At 43.9% G+C, this 18,726-nt stretch overlaps 1 protein-coding gene across 1 annotated transcript in view; it reads left to right on the top strand.

The window, feature by feature from the left end:
• Positions 1-18,726, top strand: part of ADAP1 (ArfGAP with dual PH domains 1) — a 453,319-nt gene that overhangs the window by 124,579 nt on the left and 310,014 nt on the right. Inside the window, exon 3 of the mRNA XM_085629302.1 lies at positions 11,032-11,123. Within this exon, the coding sequence (XP_085485428.1) occupies positions 11,032-11,123 (92 nt within the window). The remainder of the gene's footprint in view (positions 1-11,031; positions 11,124-18,726) is intronic.

Here is an 18,726-nt window from a genome sequence, read left to right on the forward strand (position 1 = left end):
ACAGAATACCATAGTCAGACTAGCAGGGGTCTTGTGTGGGGAAGCTCTGAGCCTCACTTGAGAATGGCTCTCCTAGTCCTGCTGAGTGAACAGCATGAGTGCTGCTGGGATCGGATGGCTCCAAGTGCTGATGGGCCAACCACGGTGAGGATTGGAGAAGCGGCCTGCCTGAGAACCAGAGTCCTTAGGGCCCCACAGTCTTGCAGGGTGAAGCAGTCTGGAGTGGGATGATACAAAATACATGTTGCAGAGCCCTAGTGCTGATCCACCAGTAACCTGGAGAGGCGCGGTGGTGTGAAGATGCAGGTGATGTTGGTGGTGGGTCCTCTGGCACCTGCAAGGAGAAGAGGCAACTCTCTTGCTTTAGCTGACCTTGGGGACTGGTTGCAACCCCATTAGTACTTCATTATTTACGTCCTTTATGTTAATTTGCTCTCTATTAAATACTTAACAAAGGTTATTAGATGATGCATGAAGAGTAATTTTGTAATTGTGTTTTGAGGACCACTCCTGAGCCTGAAGGGTTCTCTAAAGACATACGTGGGACACTGAGCACATACAAGCTATGAGCAAAATAATATGTCTGTACACCATAAGGTAGAGCCTGCTACAGATCAGGGGTCAGGCCGCTTAACTCTAATTCAGATTAAAACATCTGACAAGCCTCTGCATAGGTAAAGTTAAAGGTATCCTTACTGAAGTAATAGGCAATTATTTCCACAGGACAGCTGGGCAAGGGTGGGCTCTTGAAGCATAGAGTCTTACATTTTACTTAAGAACCAAGCTAGCTGGAGTAAGGTTCTGTGAGTGATGTAATCCTCATAAAGCAGAATATTCCCCAGTCTCTGCCGTATGCCACAGAACATGTTTCTGCTTTATCACTTTATCAAGGCACAAAATATTGGAAATTGACTTCTCTATGGGTTATTTCCCCACAAGCATTATTCAGACCTATGTCATTTTCTAGACTGGTTCCAAATGAGCGTGCATGAAACCGCCAATGTAATCCTACAATCACCAGTTGGAAAATAAACACGCTACGTAGGCAGTCTACCAAGTAAACGCCCATGCCGCTGAGATCACAGTGCCATTGGTCTATGTGCTAGATTGCTCCATGTCATTAGGACACTAGGTTTCTGGCCAGGACTTCATGTGATAAATCGGTGCATGTGGGCTTCAATTTTTGCATTGCTGCCAGCTGTATGGAATGATCACTGAAGGTAAATACCATTGGGGTTACTATCATCACTGCGTTAGAAATTCCAGAAAACCTATACCCATGCATTTAGCAGCTAAACAAATCCATCTGTGCATTGCATTTACCTCCATGCAGTAAGCTTTACAACCTTGTAGTCAAACACTAAAGGTCCAAAATATATTTTTGTTACTTTGTAAGGGATGGTGCTGTACAGGACAAATCACAGTAGTTAATGATATGAGTTTTGCTCACTTTAAGACCTGTTTGAGCAGCCTGAAACCATAGACATCTTAGTGGTGGAGGGCAGGATGAAAACATTTACCGAGGTAATTACGCCCTCCGCAATGTCCTTCTCGGGGTGCCACCAGATAAGCTTCTGCCTGCGCACAAGGCCTACAGGCACCCCAATAGACCTGGATAAATCAACCATACTCCCCATCACACTTGAGGAACATATAATGGCACTCTCTCGGGATTCTATCAGATCTACCAGATAAACCATGCCTTTTCAACCCTATTAGCAAAACATTTGAAAGAGTGGTGATCTCACAGACTTAAGGTACAGTACACAGTTGAGAGGTGGACGGAGAAGTTGAGCACCCACGATAAACCTCTTAGGAAGCCTGACTGAAGCTAAGTTACTTTAAGACCATTCATAAGTGGCATTGGTCTCCCAAACTGCTGAAAGAAATTGATATTTTACAGAGTGCGATGTGCTGTAGTTGTAATTCCACTAATGGCGACATAGTCCATCTCATATGGGAAGCCCTAGCTTGGCACCATACTGGAAGAGGGTTTGGGACACAATGAAGGAAACACTGGAAATTCAAAGGAACACCATGAGTAAGGCACTTCTACTGCATGATCACACGGACATCCCCGATATAATGCACCAAAGAGCCAGGTGGTTTGCCACTGCTCTTGCGGTAGCTTAGATTGGGATCCTTCAACTATGAAGGATCCCCCGCATTCCGGATCTTGAATCCTGGCTTCTGGAGATTTACACTACAGCATAGTATGAACAGATCATTTACCGCCTAAATGACAAAAAAGACATGTTTGAAGCAATCTGGGGAGGATTCTTAACCACTCACAGAGGCTAACTAAGATGCACAAGATAGAACATCCCTCCAACACTAGAGCCTCTGAGATCCCTTGCCAAGACACCAGCGTCATATTACGTATTACATGGAATTGGGTACAACATGACTACGGCCATGCTATCCCCGGTCACCCCTCTCCCTCCTCTCTCACCTTATTTCAGGTAGTGGCCAACAGGCTTGATTGAAACACCCTAGCCTTTTCCCGTTAACCCTGCATTAAATTTGACTGCCGCCTGATTACTGGCAATGAACGAGGTCACTGAGGCCCACAGGCTCCAAGCAAATGTGATTCCAAACATTGAGCCTCAGAGGTAATGTTATTGGAAGAATAGGTCTCCCTCCCATGTTATTGTAATATGTTTTCTATTTTCACTGAGAAACGTTGGGCACGGGCCTGGCAATATACTTATCGTATTTGTACATCTTTGGTTTGGACGGGCTGACCTGAAATAACCCATGGAAACGTGGAGTTTGTAGAAACATGTTGAACATTGATGGAAACGTGAAATGTTTCCATATGATTTGTACCAACTGGTATAGGATCCCTGAGTGGATTTAATAAATAACTGATAATAGAGACAATTCAGTATGTACAACTGTAAATGGCAAACTTTTTGGTCTGTAATGTTCATGCAATGGAAATTGTCAGTGTTATAAGGAATGTTCAGTGGTTCTTTATCCTGGGTCCGTGGACCCCTGGAAGTGCATGGCTCTTATTCAGGGGGTCTGCGATTATTTAGAAAATTAAATATTATTAGCACATTACGAAACTATATATGCATAAAAATTCAAAAATAAAAACCAAAACTGCAGAGGCGAAGGAATTTAAAATTGGAGGCTAAAAATGAGGTCTGTATCCTTATTGTGATTCATGGGAGCATAGCAAGTACAGCAAATGGAATGTAGTATGAACGATTGATGGTGATGGTTATGTGCCAAAAAAAGAGGACACGTATGAGAGTAATTATATTAAATTATAATTAAAATAATAAATTAATTAAATATTTCATAATTTTTTTTCGTGTAAACCCGGCTGTTCTCTTGTGTATTGTTCTGAGGTTCAAATCATAGAAATGGTTAGGCGAGTCCCCATAGCTTCCATTAGTGAATATATGGGTGTGGGGGGTGGAGTCCACAAAAATAAAATAAAAAGAATAGGAGCCGCTGCCCTAATAACAACTGCGGCACAGGGAGCATTGCGAACTGGGAAAAACTCAAATGGGGTCTCCAACTGAATTGAAACAAAATACTAAAACAAAAGAAAAACACAGTCATCTTAAATATTCTCAACATACTTACATCAAAAACAGCTCTCATGTAATGACATATGAAAAAGAAAACACCAGGTTTCTAAAGAAAAATGCTTGCAACCGTAATTGATAAAATTAGAAGAATATCTCACCATTAATAAGTTCACGGTTTACTCCTTTATCTCGACTCAGTTAATGAGTTCTGACACTTTTTCAGGAAACAGAAGTAAAACAAATTTATGTTGCAGTTCAAATACTTGTGGTACAGTTTAGATAGCTTATCAGGATTCACTCTGTATCTACTCGCATCTGCGGATGAGATCAGTTTGCCCTTTGTAAAGTAGATGGGTAATCGAATTTTTGCTGTCATTGTTTTGTGTGACTGGATCAGTCTGTGACCTCTGGTGTCTGACTCCATAGATGAACTTCACATGGGTCCCAGGCTTTTCTCTGCGGCATAGAAGACAGTGTGGCGGGTAGCTAAAGCAAAATTAAATTATTTAGGGTTTGAGAAAAAGCTGTGCCTAGCTCCTCGTAGAGACAGGAAGTTGTTTTATCAAAATTAGCCGTAGTTTAAATCCATCTCTCTTACGGTGTGGCAGAAATTTACAGGAACCACAGCACCATTGAAGGTATGCTGCTGTTGAGCTGAGAACACGCTAATACTGTGTCATATGGTATCATTCGATAATATCAATGTAGCTCAACCACAGTAAGATTTCTTGCATGTTTTTCGTGTTGAAAACCCAATAAAAATTCATATACAAAAAAATACTAACAGTACTACAGAAGGGCCTGACAGAAAGAATTAAGACGATAATTTAGAATTAGAGAAGTTGATATTTCATACTCATTAAACATCTTGTGAGATCATTACAGACACAAGAGTAGAAACAACTTTGGTCAACAGTGATTTCCTCCATTCAAAATTGTTTTGGGTTCTCTGCTGTCAAACGCCAGCTTCAGCATCCTATATTTGTTAATACGTTGACGGTATCGTCTCCGCATCAGTGATCATATTTAACCTAATTGAAACCACTTTAAGTTCTAGGGTATCTCAAAGGTTCTTCAAGTAAGATGCCTCAGCAACTAAAAACACAAATGCTTCCTTGCCATTGGATGCTTACCTATCCAATTATTTTCCTTTATTTCCTTCATAACTTCTCAAGGTTAACTTTGAATGAGTGTGTAAGATGTGATGATAAAATGACTTCTGCCATTGTGAACAGCATCGCCGCTTTTCTTGCAGATTAACCCACCATCACTGGTGGTTCTTGGCACGCTTGCAGCCAGTATACCATCAGACTGCAGACTAAGAAATGTAAAAATGAAAAAGCAAGAACACCAAGCCTTTTCCGTCTATGCACAAGGAACCGGGAACAACATTCCTGTATCCATCAGGACCACTGAAACCCAGCACCAATTTAGTAAAAAGTTTAAGCCACACCTCTTTAAGAACATTACATTGCAATGCTTTAACCTTCCACAATCCAGCTTTCGCTCCTCTTACTCGTTGACTTTATGCTTGTGTTTGACCATGTACAGTACTTCACTGCCCTTTGAACAGTATTGAGATATTTAAATACAGTATACATACATACATATGTGTGCTGGTAGAAAAATAATTTCCCCTGACTTAAGGGCGTGATGAAAGGGAAGGGAGCAATTACTGTGAAATAAATAAGTTAAGATACAGGGACGTTGAGACATCTTGAGAAAATGCCGTCCCAGTAATAGAGATTGCACATTTCTTCAGTACACTTAAACATATACGCGCATAGATGGTGTAATTCTGAATAAGGCACTTGAGTCTTTATACTATTGTATTTGGCCTTTGGTAAATGCCTGAATAGGGGTAGCCAGGCTATACTTGATCTTCCCCCCGGAATCGGCTCACTTGGTGGCTGTTTTTGTTGGGGTTCCCCCGCTCCGTGAGGGTGCGATGGAACCTACGCATGACCTATTGAGGTTAACTAGATTTTGGAGCTGTGGCGGCTTGGATATCTCCCCTAATATCATTATGGCTAGAAGGGTTGGGTGGGTTGGGCGACGACCGAAGCGGCTGGTGGGTGATTGTGTAATTGTTAATTTCAACAGACCAAATATTGTTGACAGATTGTTCTGGGATGGGTCTGAGATAAGGCAGGGGGGAATGAGAGCAGTCCCCCTAGGGTTTTTTTACCCACCCGCTTTCAGACCTTTTTTCCGGTTTACACAGTCATCGGGTGGAAGCCCGTAATGTTAAATACACTCCCCCCTACCCTTGAAGCACTATCCTCTGTCTAGATTGCCTTATTCGGCGGGGCGCCAAAATTCTGGGGTACCGCAAAGGTCTGGAGATCGTCAGCCTCCTAATAATGTTTTGCTGCCACATCCCTCTAATTTGATCCTGAATAATTATTATTCCCCACTGTCAGACTTGGCAGATAATGATTGACTGACAGATTTGACTCAGATAGCTGACCCTCGTATTGTCAATTCTGTTGGTGGGGCTAGTTGCAAACTAATTAGTTGGAACGTGGCCGGATCCAGTTCTAAAAGAGAGGACCCATCCTGGCTCGATTTCCTAGGCAAACATGATATTATTGCCATGCAGGAAACTTGGGACCCTTCTAGTAACTTTTGCCTGGATGGTTATTCTAGTTTGGTGGTTCCGGCAGTCAAGGGAGGGGCTGGACGTGCCAAAGGGGGTTTAATGTTTCTTTTTTCATTGCATTTGGCGGGCACTTTCACCCGTTTGGCCACCGGGTCAAACAATTTTCTCTGTGTTGAATGGCTTGTTTCCCACACCTTGAAAATGTTATTAATTAATTTTTATAATGCAAGAGACGGCGTTGACCTTACGCAACATGTGGTCGCCTTGCAATCTTTTATGCTAGATTACAGTCAAAAACAAAACACCGGTTTCGAGATCGTCCTTATGGGCGATTTTAATATTCATCCTTGTGTTGGTGAGTGTTATGTGAGCCCCCATGAAGCCCATGAGGGGCCTGTTGGCGCTGTGGCTCCTCATTTTGAGCACACAAAGCAGGGGGAGGCCCTTGAGGTTTTCCTTGCCACCACCAACATTTTTTAGTCCAATTTTATAGAGGCTGGGGGTAGGGCTATTACGTTTAAAGGTTCTACCTTGGGCTCAGTAATTGATTATATTTTTTTGTCCCCTGGCGTTTTAGTTAGGGTCTTGGCCCACACAGTTGTTCCATCTGCTCATAGTGATCATAACCCGGTATTTATGGAGTTGGTTATGCCGAAGAGCCTGGGTGGTGTGCACCATGCTTGTCTAAGAGATCTTCCCCTGATTGTGAAAGATCAGGGTCGTAGGGTCAAATGGGCCAAGGTGGCCCCTGCATCCTTTTTGGAGGAGCTTTGCGCTAAAATGGAGGGGCCCTGGGCCACCTGTCTGAATGATCACTCGACTCCAGAGGAGGTGGTAGGGGCCTTCGAGGCTATTTGTTCACAGATCTCCAGGGATATGACTTCCACCAATACTCGCCGAGGTAGTAACCCCCCTAAATGGTTTGATGGGAGCTGTTCTAGGGCCCATAGGATTTTGTTTGAGGCGTTAAAAAAGAGCCCTAGGGATAGGGGGGCAATTTCACATGCCAGAAGGGCCTATAAAGAGGTAATTGCCAAAAGGAAAAAGGCAATAAAATTAGAAGCGTGGGACAACCTTTTATCTATCGATGTCCTTCGGGACAGTGGAAAGTTCTGGGCTACAATTAATAATCCTCTTTTCTCGGATACTGAGGGTACCACCCAGGACTGTGTTATTCAGGATGAGCTATGGTACGACCACTTTAGTAAAATCTACGGGGAATGTGGTTTTAGTCCCGCTAGTAGCACCACCCCTTTAGCACTCCATGCCATGCCCTGTTTATTTTTTGAGCAGCTGGATGTGGAGAGAGCCATTAAGGATTCTGCTAGTAACAAGGCGCCGGGCCCTGACGGAGTGCCAGCAGACCTATATGGCTTCTCTCCTAGTTTGTGGGCAAAGATTTTAGTTAATGTTTTTAACGCTGTTTCGAGCTATAGGTTCCCTGCCTCGTGGGCCACTGCACTAATTATACCAATTTTTAAAAAGGGCCAACGTGATGATCCCTCGTGCTATAGACCCATTTCCCTGTTAGACTCTGCGGTTAAGATCTTGGGCAGGGTCTTACTTGTTAAACTCAGGGACGCTCTAGATAGTCGGGGCATTCTATCTAACCTCCAATATGGGTTTAGAGCAAATAGGGGGACCCTGGATCAATGTCTAAATCTTCAGCTTTTAATTAGTAAATATACGGTGGTGAAGGACGGGTCCCTTTTTATGGCTTTTATGGACCTGTCCTCTGCCTTCGATCTAGTTAATCGGTCCAAGTTATGGTGCATCATGCTGGAATTAGGTATTGACCCTCCTTTAGTAAGTTTTCTTGCTGCACTACACCAGGACCTCTCTGCATCAGTGAGGGTCACTCAGGATGGGAAATGCACTAAGCACTTTAAGTCAGAGAGAGGGGTGAGGCAGGGGTGTATCCTTGCCCCACTCCTCTTTACTATCTATATTACCGGCCTGGAGGGGTCTCTGGGGGTCCCGAGAGCGGATGCGCCGCGTGTGGGGGAACTGGTTGTACCAGTTCTTCTGTACGCGGATGACGCTGTTTTGTTGGCCCGCACTGCTGTGGGGCTTCAGAGATTGTTGGATGCCTTTGGTGCCTTTATGGTTGCTCTAGATCTTAAGGTGAATATAAAGAAATCCCATTTTATGGTGGTGGGGAAACAGAGTAAAAAGTCTAACTCTAGATCTTTATTTTGTAATGGGGAAGAGATTACCAGGGTAAAGGTTTTTTGCTATTTGGGTGTTCTTTTCGATGAGAATGGCTCCTGGGGCCTGCAAATCAAGCTTAAACGTAACTCTGTAGCCAGGTCTACCTCAGCACTGCTGAGTTTCGCTAAGAAGCTGGGGGCAAGACCAATAGAGGCCCTGCTGAAAGTTTATACCTCAAAAAGCCTGGCTATTGCCTCCTATGGCGCGGCTCTGTGGGGTTATGTTACGCAGGATATGATCCAGGTTGTAGAAAATAGATTCCTGCGACATTTGCTTTCAGTTCCCCACTCAACCCCTGTTTTTTCCATTCATGCGGAGGTTGGTTTAGGTTATGTTACAGATAAACTGAAGATGGCCCCATTGTTATTCTGGGCGAAAACCTGGTTAAACCAGGAAATCACTCTTAACCATCGGATCCTGAATGACATCCTAGCCTTAGACTATGCTAAAAGAATACCCTGGCTGGAGTACGTCAGAGCGGCGTTCTCTCACATTGGGTGCCCTGAGCTTTTTTCGTCCCATCACTTATAGTCAAGGCAGATATTGCTTGGATTAAGCAGTCTTTTTAGATAGGGTCACATTGGATCGCGAGGAGAGTGAACTTTTAAAACCTAGTGTGAGAGCGCATTTTTTGCTTCTCTTATCTCCTTCGTTGGAACCCTATTTAATTATTGTTTCCAATTCATTTCATAGATTTTTATTGTTGAGATTTAGATTTAATTTGATCCACTACTCACTTGGTTTTTATCCGTTTTGGGGTAGGCACGAATGTAGCATGCCATGCCATTGTGATGATTTTTCATCCCAAGATACTTTGCATTTTATTATGTTTTGCGAGTTCTACACTGAAAGCCGCAAAAAATATTTGCTCCCAATTTTGAAGGAAGCGGGCTTTTTACAAGTTAGACCAGCACTGTTATTTCTTCAACAGTTGAGTAGTACCCGAATTATATTCAGTGTGGCAAATTTCTTGGTGGCAGCTATGCGCTGCAAAGCGAAAATTTTACCCAACTTGTGCAATCAATGAGCAATTTTTAATGTATGCTTTTTATGTATGTTTGTATGTTGTCTTAATTTTGTGGACTCATTGTAATTATATTGGTACAGTATATGTCCTGGATTGCTTTTTTGTATGATTTCTGTACTTTTATGATTTTAATTAATCGAATAAAGTGTTTTGACTGACTGACTGCCTGAATACTGTATGAATTTCCCTCCTCATAAATGGTTTGTTAGAAGAGAAATGATGCTCCATTACTTTCCAGTTAAGTACTCCCACATACATTTATACATAATGATAATGTCTATGGTGGTAATGTGTTTAATTGGACTTAAAGTATTTTTATGGGATGAGTGGGAGACAGTCTTCTTATGTTTTTGCTCCCATCGTTTTCATCGAGGTCAGTGCTTTTCTTGTTCAATTATTCCGCATCTATTTTAATTGGTAGTAATTACAATAGCCTTATCTCTAGTTATTTTCTTGGATGCATCTACAACCTTGAGCCGAAGCCTATGTCACCTTTTTTCAGGCTGCAATATTCTAATACTTGTTGTTAATCACGTTACTTTTGGCTAACTCACTTGATGCGTGGCTATCCCGTTTCCTACAGTTTAGCATTTATCCTCTTGAGTTGTTTTGTCATCTGAGACCGAATGGCTCAAACTTCCCTTGGTGAAAGGAGGCTTCAGATTAAAATGTTGAAAACTCGGCTAGACAGTTGATGACAGACATGTTGCAATAGCCGTCTTGTAATAGAAAGACTCAATTTGTCACACTTGATGTAGCTTGCGAGCCTTTGGTTCATCATGTCCGTGTATCACATTATGCACTCCATTCAGAATGACCATCGGATCTCTGTAACAACCTTGGCAATGATTGGTTAACTTCAATATCCAATTCAAATGCTGTCATGCCCATCCAGCTGCAGAACTTTGATTAATTGTGAGGCCATTTACTGACCAATGGATATTACTTCACTAAAGGTTGCGGATCTCCGAATCTTCTGAATGGAGAAAGCAAGCTCTGTAGCTGTGGAACTGGTAGTGTTTTGTGGAATAACTTGGACCTGTTTCTGAGGTCACCTTTAAGCCATCACTAGTCAATGAAAGATCTGGGATCCTTTAATTCAAGTCAGCAAAATTTGACAACATCCATCATCTTCAAGCAACAGCAGCCACTCGAGCCACTGAAGCGAATCCTTCACAGGCAGCACTATTGACCAACTGGTCAACTGGAAACACCTAAAGATTGATGCAATGAGCATGCTGAAGCATCCTCAAGGAGCTTGGTACTACATGAATGTCCAAAATTAAATATTGTTTAGTCCATCCCTCTGTCCTTTGTATGTTTATTTAGTAGAAAGGCCATTGCCTGTTCCCGCGGTGATGGCGGCATGTCTTGGTGGAAGGGCGGGTTACTAGGAGGTACACCAGATATGCCAATTGAATTGTGAAACAGGCACAGAAAGAATAACCTAAAGTGAATGTTTTATACAGAAAAAGTGATTTCATTAGTATATTCTGTAAGAGAATGTCACCTTCTATTGTAAAACTAGAAAGTCTGTATAATAAATCAGTACACAAGGACACATTCTATTGATAATGCACACCTACTGCACTTTACATATGGTAAATAAGATGGAATTTCCTAATCTTTACTTTTTTGTTTCACAGTTCATGGCGAGTACTGGAAACAAGGTAGCAAAAGCAAAGTATGAATCCAAAGTGCCAGCCTTTTATTACCAGCCAACGTTTCCTGACTGCCAGTAAGTAGCGGGATATTTCCACCAGTACATACCCCTTCTGTACCGCTGCTGCTGTCGGCTCCCTGCCAGTCCCACAGATCTATGATTTTAGGTTCGAGCAGAACATGACTCTTGCAAGCTGCATGTCCCGGGATTGATGTGTCGGGATCAGGGACATTGTTGGTGCAGGTTGGATTGAGTGAGCGTGGTCGGATGCTGCTGGGAAACGATGGCACAGTCTTTTATATTTAGTGTCTTTAACTAGCCTCGTCTTTGTTGTCTGTTTGGAGACTTTGCTTGGTTATCAGTGGTAGGTTTTCTGTAGCTGTGTGAAATAATGGCAGTAGTGAAGCAAGACCACCCAAGATAGTGCAAAGAGGTATTTGAGTTCAGTCCAAAAATCCTCAAAATGGTACCTCTCATTGGACTACCCAAGGGTTTTATGCTTCAGAAGTACAGAGCATAAGACATCGAAGCCGCAAAGATGCTCTCTTGAGATGTCATTAGACTAGTCACTAGTGTTCAAGGACTGCTGATGAACATGTTTTTTAAATTTACCTCAATTGCTTTTCTGTTCAAATTTAAGAAAACGGGAATAGTCTGTTGTATCCTGGCATGTCTTAACAATTACAATAATATTTGTGGTTGGATTAAAATTAACAGTGACCTAATACTGCTACTGCCATAAGTGATAGCATTCATTATAAATCAGACGGCTACTTGAGAGAGCTCCCCCACTGTGCAATATTGCCTAGTTATCATAGTTACATTCTTTAACATTCCTTGCAGAAATACATCTAACATTATTTATATTATTTTTAACAGTATTATGTTTTTCAGAGCATGAATAAAGCGTGCTTCAATCAGAGTGCCAGGCTATACAAGGTCAGAGCTGATATTTCATCTAGATCAGGGCCGGATCCATGCCAGATGGTTTTTTTTCATATCCATATTTAGATAAATGTAGTTATCTTAAAAATCTGGCACGGATACTGATAAATGTAGTTATCTGAAAAATCTGCCATGGATCCGGCCCTCCAGGACCGACTTTGGAGAACACTGATCTAGATTATGGAAAAAAGCGGTGTCCCCCACCCACCCTCTGTTATCCGTTTCTGGTTTCTCACACACTTAGGGCCTGACTCACACAACATTGAGAAATCTGCCCTGACAGATCTACAGCCTCCCATGGGTGAGGATTTCTGAACTGATGGGATTCTCAAAGATATTCAATAGTACGCCTGAAACTTACGCCACTTGTGGGTTTCCAAGTGTACAACTGTGTGAAGACCTTCCTGATTGTATGGTTTACAAATTGACAATTGCACTTGGGTAAAATAATTTGCCCCATAGAAAACATCTCCTTTACCCATGTCTCCAATTTAGGATTTGTTCCACTCCATTCCCATCCTTGAAAGGGACTCCCCTGTCCTTTACTGGATTAAAAGTCCACCAATGCCGGGCAGGATTGGTTTGGAAAAAGGTTTGAAGTTATTCACATACTCGAGTGTTTGTGGGGTTTCTCATCCCAAAGCTTCTGGGGCAAATTCCTGTGGGACGCCACAGTTTTGGTTACCTGGCCCTAAGAGAAGCGCGCCCTTAGAAATGACAGCCTAGACTGTCAACTTATGATGCGTTTAGAGGATGCTGCTGTTTGGCAAGAACGTCTGAAGGGTACAAATAAGGCAGGGTCCATCATACAAAATGCCAATGCAAGTATTATAATAAAGAAAAAGAGAAATGTTTTCTTATATAGTTGGTGTGTTTCAGCCTCAGAAAATATACCAGTGCATATAGTATTTATCTGTGTTGTGCCTTAGCGAGGCTCATCTAGTTAAAATATTTTGTAAATATTGCTTTATGCTAGAGTTTTGCTATTTATATGCACTATAACATAACATATGTTGCTGTTATTGAGTTTAATTGTACTCCGTTTCTTTGTTTGTCTTTGGAAGAATGAAAGATTGGCCTAGACTTGTAACATAAGGATTGTAGCAGATGTCAGCAGAAACTATATAACGTGCTAAGCCACCTTGTACCAGCTCTGTAACAAAGTGGCTTTCAGGCCTCCTCATGACAAAAAGATGCCTTTACCTTTTGCCTGCTTTGGGAGAATCAAAGTGGTAGGCAGATGGAGTGGGACTAGTTTACTAAAATGCTCCAGACGACTTTGTGTGATTTAGAGCCTGTCAGCAAGTTGAATGCTGCTAGGTAGTAGAAGGTACCCTAAAAATGGTAAAAATGCTCCCATGATCTGACAAAGATGCAGCCTCATTGGCCTGCCCCACATCTTTCATTGGTTTTCACTTTTACTAAGCCACCCAGTGCAAACTCCTACAAACTGAACGCAAAGCCATTGACCCCTGCTTGGCTACAGCCTGATGGCCCATCTCACTGGGAAATGGAATCTAATAAGATACACCCCAGGAGAACTGACAGAAAGAAGCTCTCCGGCATACCTGACACTGTAGAGTGAAGCATTGGCTGCTGTGAAAAACCGTCCCCTAAGTAGACCCAGGGCTGGCTTTAGGAAGTGGCGTAGCAAGAGGGGGGATGTTCGCCCTGGGCGGCATGAGTTTTGGGGGTGACAGCCTCCCCCCGCTCTTACCTGCGGCATCGCCAGCACCCACCCCCGCTCTTAAACACGGCTGCAGGGTGGCCGCCGCATGAACCACCACTGGCGGCAACTAGTCTAGCTATGCCACTGGCTTTGTGACCAGTGCAGCCGCACTGGGTGCTGACCTGGATGGGGGGCACTGACCTCCGGGTGGGGGGTCTGTGTTTAGCAATAACTTATGATTTATGTTTAAATGTGTTTATTGGCATTTTCGATAATATAAAACAATACATAGACATAGGCATTAACTTGCTGCTTGGTTTACAATTCTCACATGCTCTTCTGCCAGATTGAACATAGTACCATTGCTGTAAATCGAGTGATGCGAATAGTTCTGAAGCGGTAAATCAATTGCTTTGTTGAAGGGTCAGCCCTTTGCTGCGAATCAATAACTTGAACTCCCTCCCCCCCCCCCGTCCGATAGTCCGTAGTTCTTGTCCGTCAAGTCCTTGTCTTTGGAGTCCCCTACTGAGCCGTTGAGGATGGTTGTTGTTCCGTCCCTAAGTCCATGAGCCGCAGCACTCTCAAATATTTGGGCTGAGTTATTTGGTTGAACTCTGTTGAGAGCAGTTTCAAGAAGGGGCTCCATACTTTCTGAAAAGAGGCGTCGGAGTTGTTCAATGTGGCCGATATGCGTTCCATCCCTAAGATGTGCCATATCCGGTGGAGCCAGCCTACATATGTAGGGGGGGGTGGATGTCCCCCAGTGTGTCAGTGTGTTCTGTAAAGCTGCCCCCAGTACCAGCCCCATCTGACGGCCTCTCATACTTTTGAGTGGGAATGTGATTGGGTTAGGGAGGCACAGGACCATGTATACTGGGAGCCTCGGTATCTGTGTATCGAATAGCTCATCCACCTCGTCTAGAGTTTTAGTCCAGTAATTGGACAGCACTGGACATTCCCACAGAATGTGGAGCAGTGTACCCTCATTGTTGCAACCTCTCCAAATAGGTGGGGCTCCTATTTGGGTTACCTCTATGGAGTCGTGCCGGTGTAAGGTACCAGTACGTAGCTATTTTCATAGCTGTTTCGATACTGGCCACATTACGGGCTGTGTGTTTTACTCTGTAGTAGATCCCCTCCCAATCCTTCCGTGTGAGGTCACCACCTAGTTCCCACCCCCATCTCCTTTGACTCGGTGTGGCCTGGGGCGGTGGGCTGGTTCGAATCATATCATAAATTTCGGAGATCAGCCCCTTATCAGTGTGTTTGGTGATTAATCATTGTTTATATTTGGTCAGTTTGGTGCTCCCCTGCTCTCTTGTCCCCTTTTGAAGCACCCAGTGTCTCAGTTGCAAGTACCGCAATCTCTCGGATTCGGGAATCCCGTAATCTAATTTCATTTGAGTAAATAGGATTATGCCTGAGAGGTCAAAAAGGTGTCCCACCAAACGGCAGGGGGTTACCCGCCACTCCTCAAATGCCTTATCTGACATTCCTGGGGTGAAACCGCTGTTCCCAAATAGGGGGGTTAAGGGAGACTGAAATGTCGTAAGTTTCTTGGTTCTCACCACTCCATCCCATATTTTCAGCACTGACCTGGTGATTGGCGAGCCCATCAGACCGCGAGGGCACTGTGACCTTTTCAGGAAGGGGACCTTCCACAGTGGGATACCTGCCAGCGCTTTATCCTGAAATAGACAGCATTTTTCGGATTCTGGTCTCGCCCATTCCACAAGATATCTCAGTTGGGCTGCTTTATAGTAGTTGAGGATGTCTGGTATCCCCAGACCCCCGTTCTTGGCGCGCATGTACCCTAAAGCCTTGCCCATCCGTGGGCGGGCCCCTGCCCACACAAATTTGTTGATGCTGCGTTGTAGTGAGGCAATCACTCACTCAGGGGCAGCGCCTGTAGGGTTTGAAACAAGTACATCGCATTTGGCAGCAGTGACATTTTAACCGCTGCTACTCTCCCTAATAGGAAAAGGCGGTGTTTACTCTAGGCTCCCAGTTCCTTTTTGGTCTGCCGTTTTAGCTTAGTGTAGTTCAGACAAGTCGTCTGGTGGACTGTGGCCGCTACTTCCAGCCCTAGGTATAGGATAGTGTCTACCGCTGTTATGCCGGACAGCCATCCTTCGGTTTGATCCGGTGTGGAATGCGTCTGATTTAGATTCAGGATCAGTGATTTACCCACGTTGACCCGGAAACCCAAAACCTTTCTGAATATTTCTAACTCCTCTAGGAAGGAGGGGAGTGATGTCTTCGGCTCCGACAGTGCCGCTATCACATAGTCCGCCTATAAGCTTACGGGGTGCGTTTCCCCCCCAAATGGGATGCCTCTAATTCTTGGTTTATCTCTGACCCTCTGTGCCAGCGGCTCTATGTGCAGAGCAAACGGGAGCGGAGACAGCGGGCAGCCCTGTCTGGTTCCTCTTTGAATGGTAAATGGTCGCGAGGTGATGCCATTGACTCTGATGGATGCTGTAGGCCCGTTGTAGCAGCATCGCACCCATTCCCGAAATTTCTCCCCCAACCAGAATTTTGCCATTGCTTGCCCCAGGAATCCCCAATCCACCCGGTCGAACGCTTTTTCAGCGTCTACCGTTAGCAAAAGTGCATCCATTTGTGTTTGATGGGCTTTGTCTATAAGGTGGAGTGTCCTCTTGGTATTATCTCCACATTGATGAGACTGAATAAATCCAGCTTGGTCAGGTTCTATTATATTCGGCATATGGGGACTGAGGCTTGTTGCGAGTATACTGGTAAATATTTTAAAGTCTACATTATGTAGAGATATTGGGCGGTATGAGCCACATTGCTGTTTATCTTTACCTGGTTTGGGTAAGACCACTATTGCTGCCTCCAGCATCGTGGCCGGGACCGGGTGTGAATTCCCAAAGGAATTAAACAGCCTTGTCAATACTGGGGCTAGAATGGAACAGAATTTCTTGTAGAAAAGGGCGGGGAACCCATCTGGGCCAGGAGACTTGAGCACCTTGAGGCGCGAAATCGCGGTGATGACCTCCTCTATGCGATTGGGAGCGTCTAATGTTGCTGCCTGGTCTGGAGTCAGTGGGTATACATTGGCGGACTGTAAATAAGTTGCGATGTCGTGTTGCGATGGTGTGTCGGCGGCATATAGATTCTCATAGAACTCGCTAAAAGTATGGGGTAACTCTTGGTTCCCTATGGCATCCCCCAGACCACTCCTTCGTAATGAGGAGACCATTGTCCTCTGTCTTTGGGCCCGTAACCTGTTTGCCAATAGTCGGCCCGTGCGGTCACCCCCTATGTACTAGGAGTGTTTTTATTGGACTGCTGCGTACTCCGCTCTATCTAAATCAATACCAGCTAGCTGTGCCCTGACTGCCTTCAGTTGTCGCCAAACCCTTGGCGCCCCCGTCCTACTATGTACCCGCTCCAGTTCTTGCACTTGTGCTGCTAGATTTGCTCGTAGTTCCTTGCGCTCTCTGTTTTGGGCTGCTGAGATTGCTATTAGCTCTCCCCGTACTACTACTTTCATCACTTCCCAAATTGTGGTGTCGGCCATGCCTGGAGTGTCATTTAGAGTGAAGTATTTGGGAATGCATTTGGTGATTTGCTGTGCTACTGTTTTGTTATGGAGCATGGATTCTTTGAGTCTCCAGCTTCCAGAGTGGCGTGGTATCTGTATGGTCAGTGCGTCGTGGTCCAAAAGGGCCGCGGGTTCAATATTCGCTGCCTGTACCACCCTGTTAATCTCCCCCATACCCAGGAAGTAGTCTAGGCGTGCATAAGACTTTTGGGCATGAGAGTAAAATGTATAGTGTGTTGAATTGGAGTGGGCCTCCCTCCAAATGTCCACTAAACCCATTTCCTTCAGCCATTTCTTCCCATCTCCTGACATCTCTCCTTTATGAAGTGTGTGATATGTCCTTGGTCGAATCCATGACCAGATTTAAGTCCCCTCCTACCAGTGACATGCAGTTTTGTGGGGTCATGACGTCCGGTAGAGCCGTTTAAAGGAATCTCGTTTGTCCCGAGTTAGGGGCATAAATGGAGCCTATCACCAAGGATTGGGTACCAAACTAGATATTGTAAGCCAAGAGCCTCCCCTTTAAATCAGCCACTTTCTCCTATAACTTATGATTTAAAAGCAACTGCTGCAGAGTTGCTTGTGCATCCAGCTTTCAGGCAGCAATAAATGTCAAGATAACTCTTGTGATTAATGTTCCTGCCAGAGAGAGAGATGGGGGTTTTGTCTAGTGTCAGTTTTGACTCACCATAAAGTAGCGCAGAAGGTTAATATGCCTGCTGCAAAGAACAGATCTGTATTTTATGTTGATAGCTGGGTCTTTACCAGTTTAAAAACAAATGAAATGTATGTGAGAGAGGGGCTATGGAGAGTTGAGGGGCATTTTTGCCAGGTGGTAGTGAAAGAATCCAAGGAGGAGGCCATGGGGAGGCGCCAAAAGAGATTGTCGCACCTGGCGCCACCAGCACTAAAGCGGCCCTGGGTGGACCTTTTATAATGTTTGTTGTTTATTTAACACATTGGCCTAAACAGTATGCCCAGCCTAATGGAGCGGTTTTAGGAGAAGATGTTCAACCATTCCACAGGCGACGTTTTGCCCAAATAAGTCAATGATTCCAAAAGCCCTTTTTTCCAGGGAGAACTCACCTCTTATGTTTATCTACACACTCTCACAATCAGAATCTTTTTTTTTTTTTTTTTTTACCAAGGCTCTTCTCAGAAGATCAATATGAATGCAGTTTTTTTTTACTGTGCATTTTTAAGTCTTGCTTGACAGTGCAGCTGTCTGTAGACTTATTGTTACGAATTCTTTAAATACACAGAGAGTACGTTTTAGGTTTTGGCTTCACCCATGGTAGGATTTCTGTCTCATGCTACTGGCTGCTTGGTGTATCATTCTCTCCTGCAGAGTGTTTGTTACAAAGTGTGAGGCACTATTTTACATCTCAAATATACACGGAATCATCACATATTAAATGTATCGTATTGATGCATTGTACACAGAAAATAATAGTTTTTTTTCCAGTGCAGCAGTTTTTTAAAATATTTTATTT

Source organism: Triturus cristatus, chromosome 10 (genome assembly GCF_964204655.1).
Source record: "Triturus cristatus chromosome 10, aTriCri1.1, whole genome shotgun sequence".
NCBI classification, from domain to species: Eukaryota; Metazoa; Chordata; class Amphibia; order Caudata; family Salamandridae; genus Triturus; species Triturus cristatus.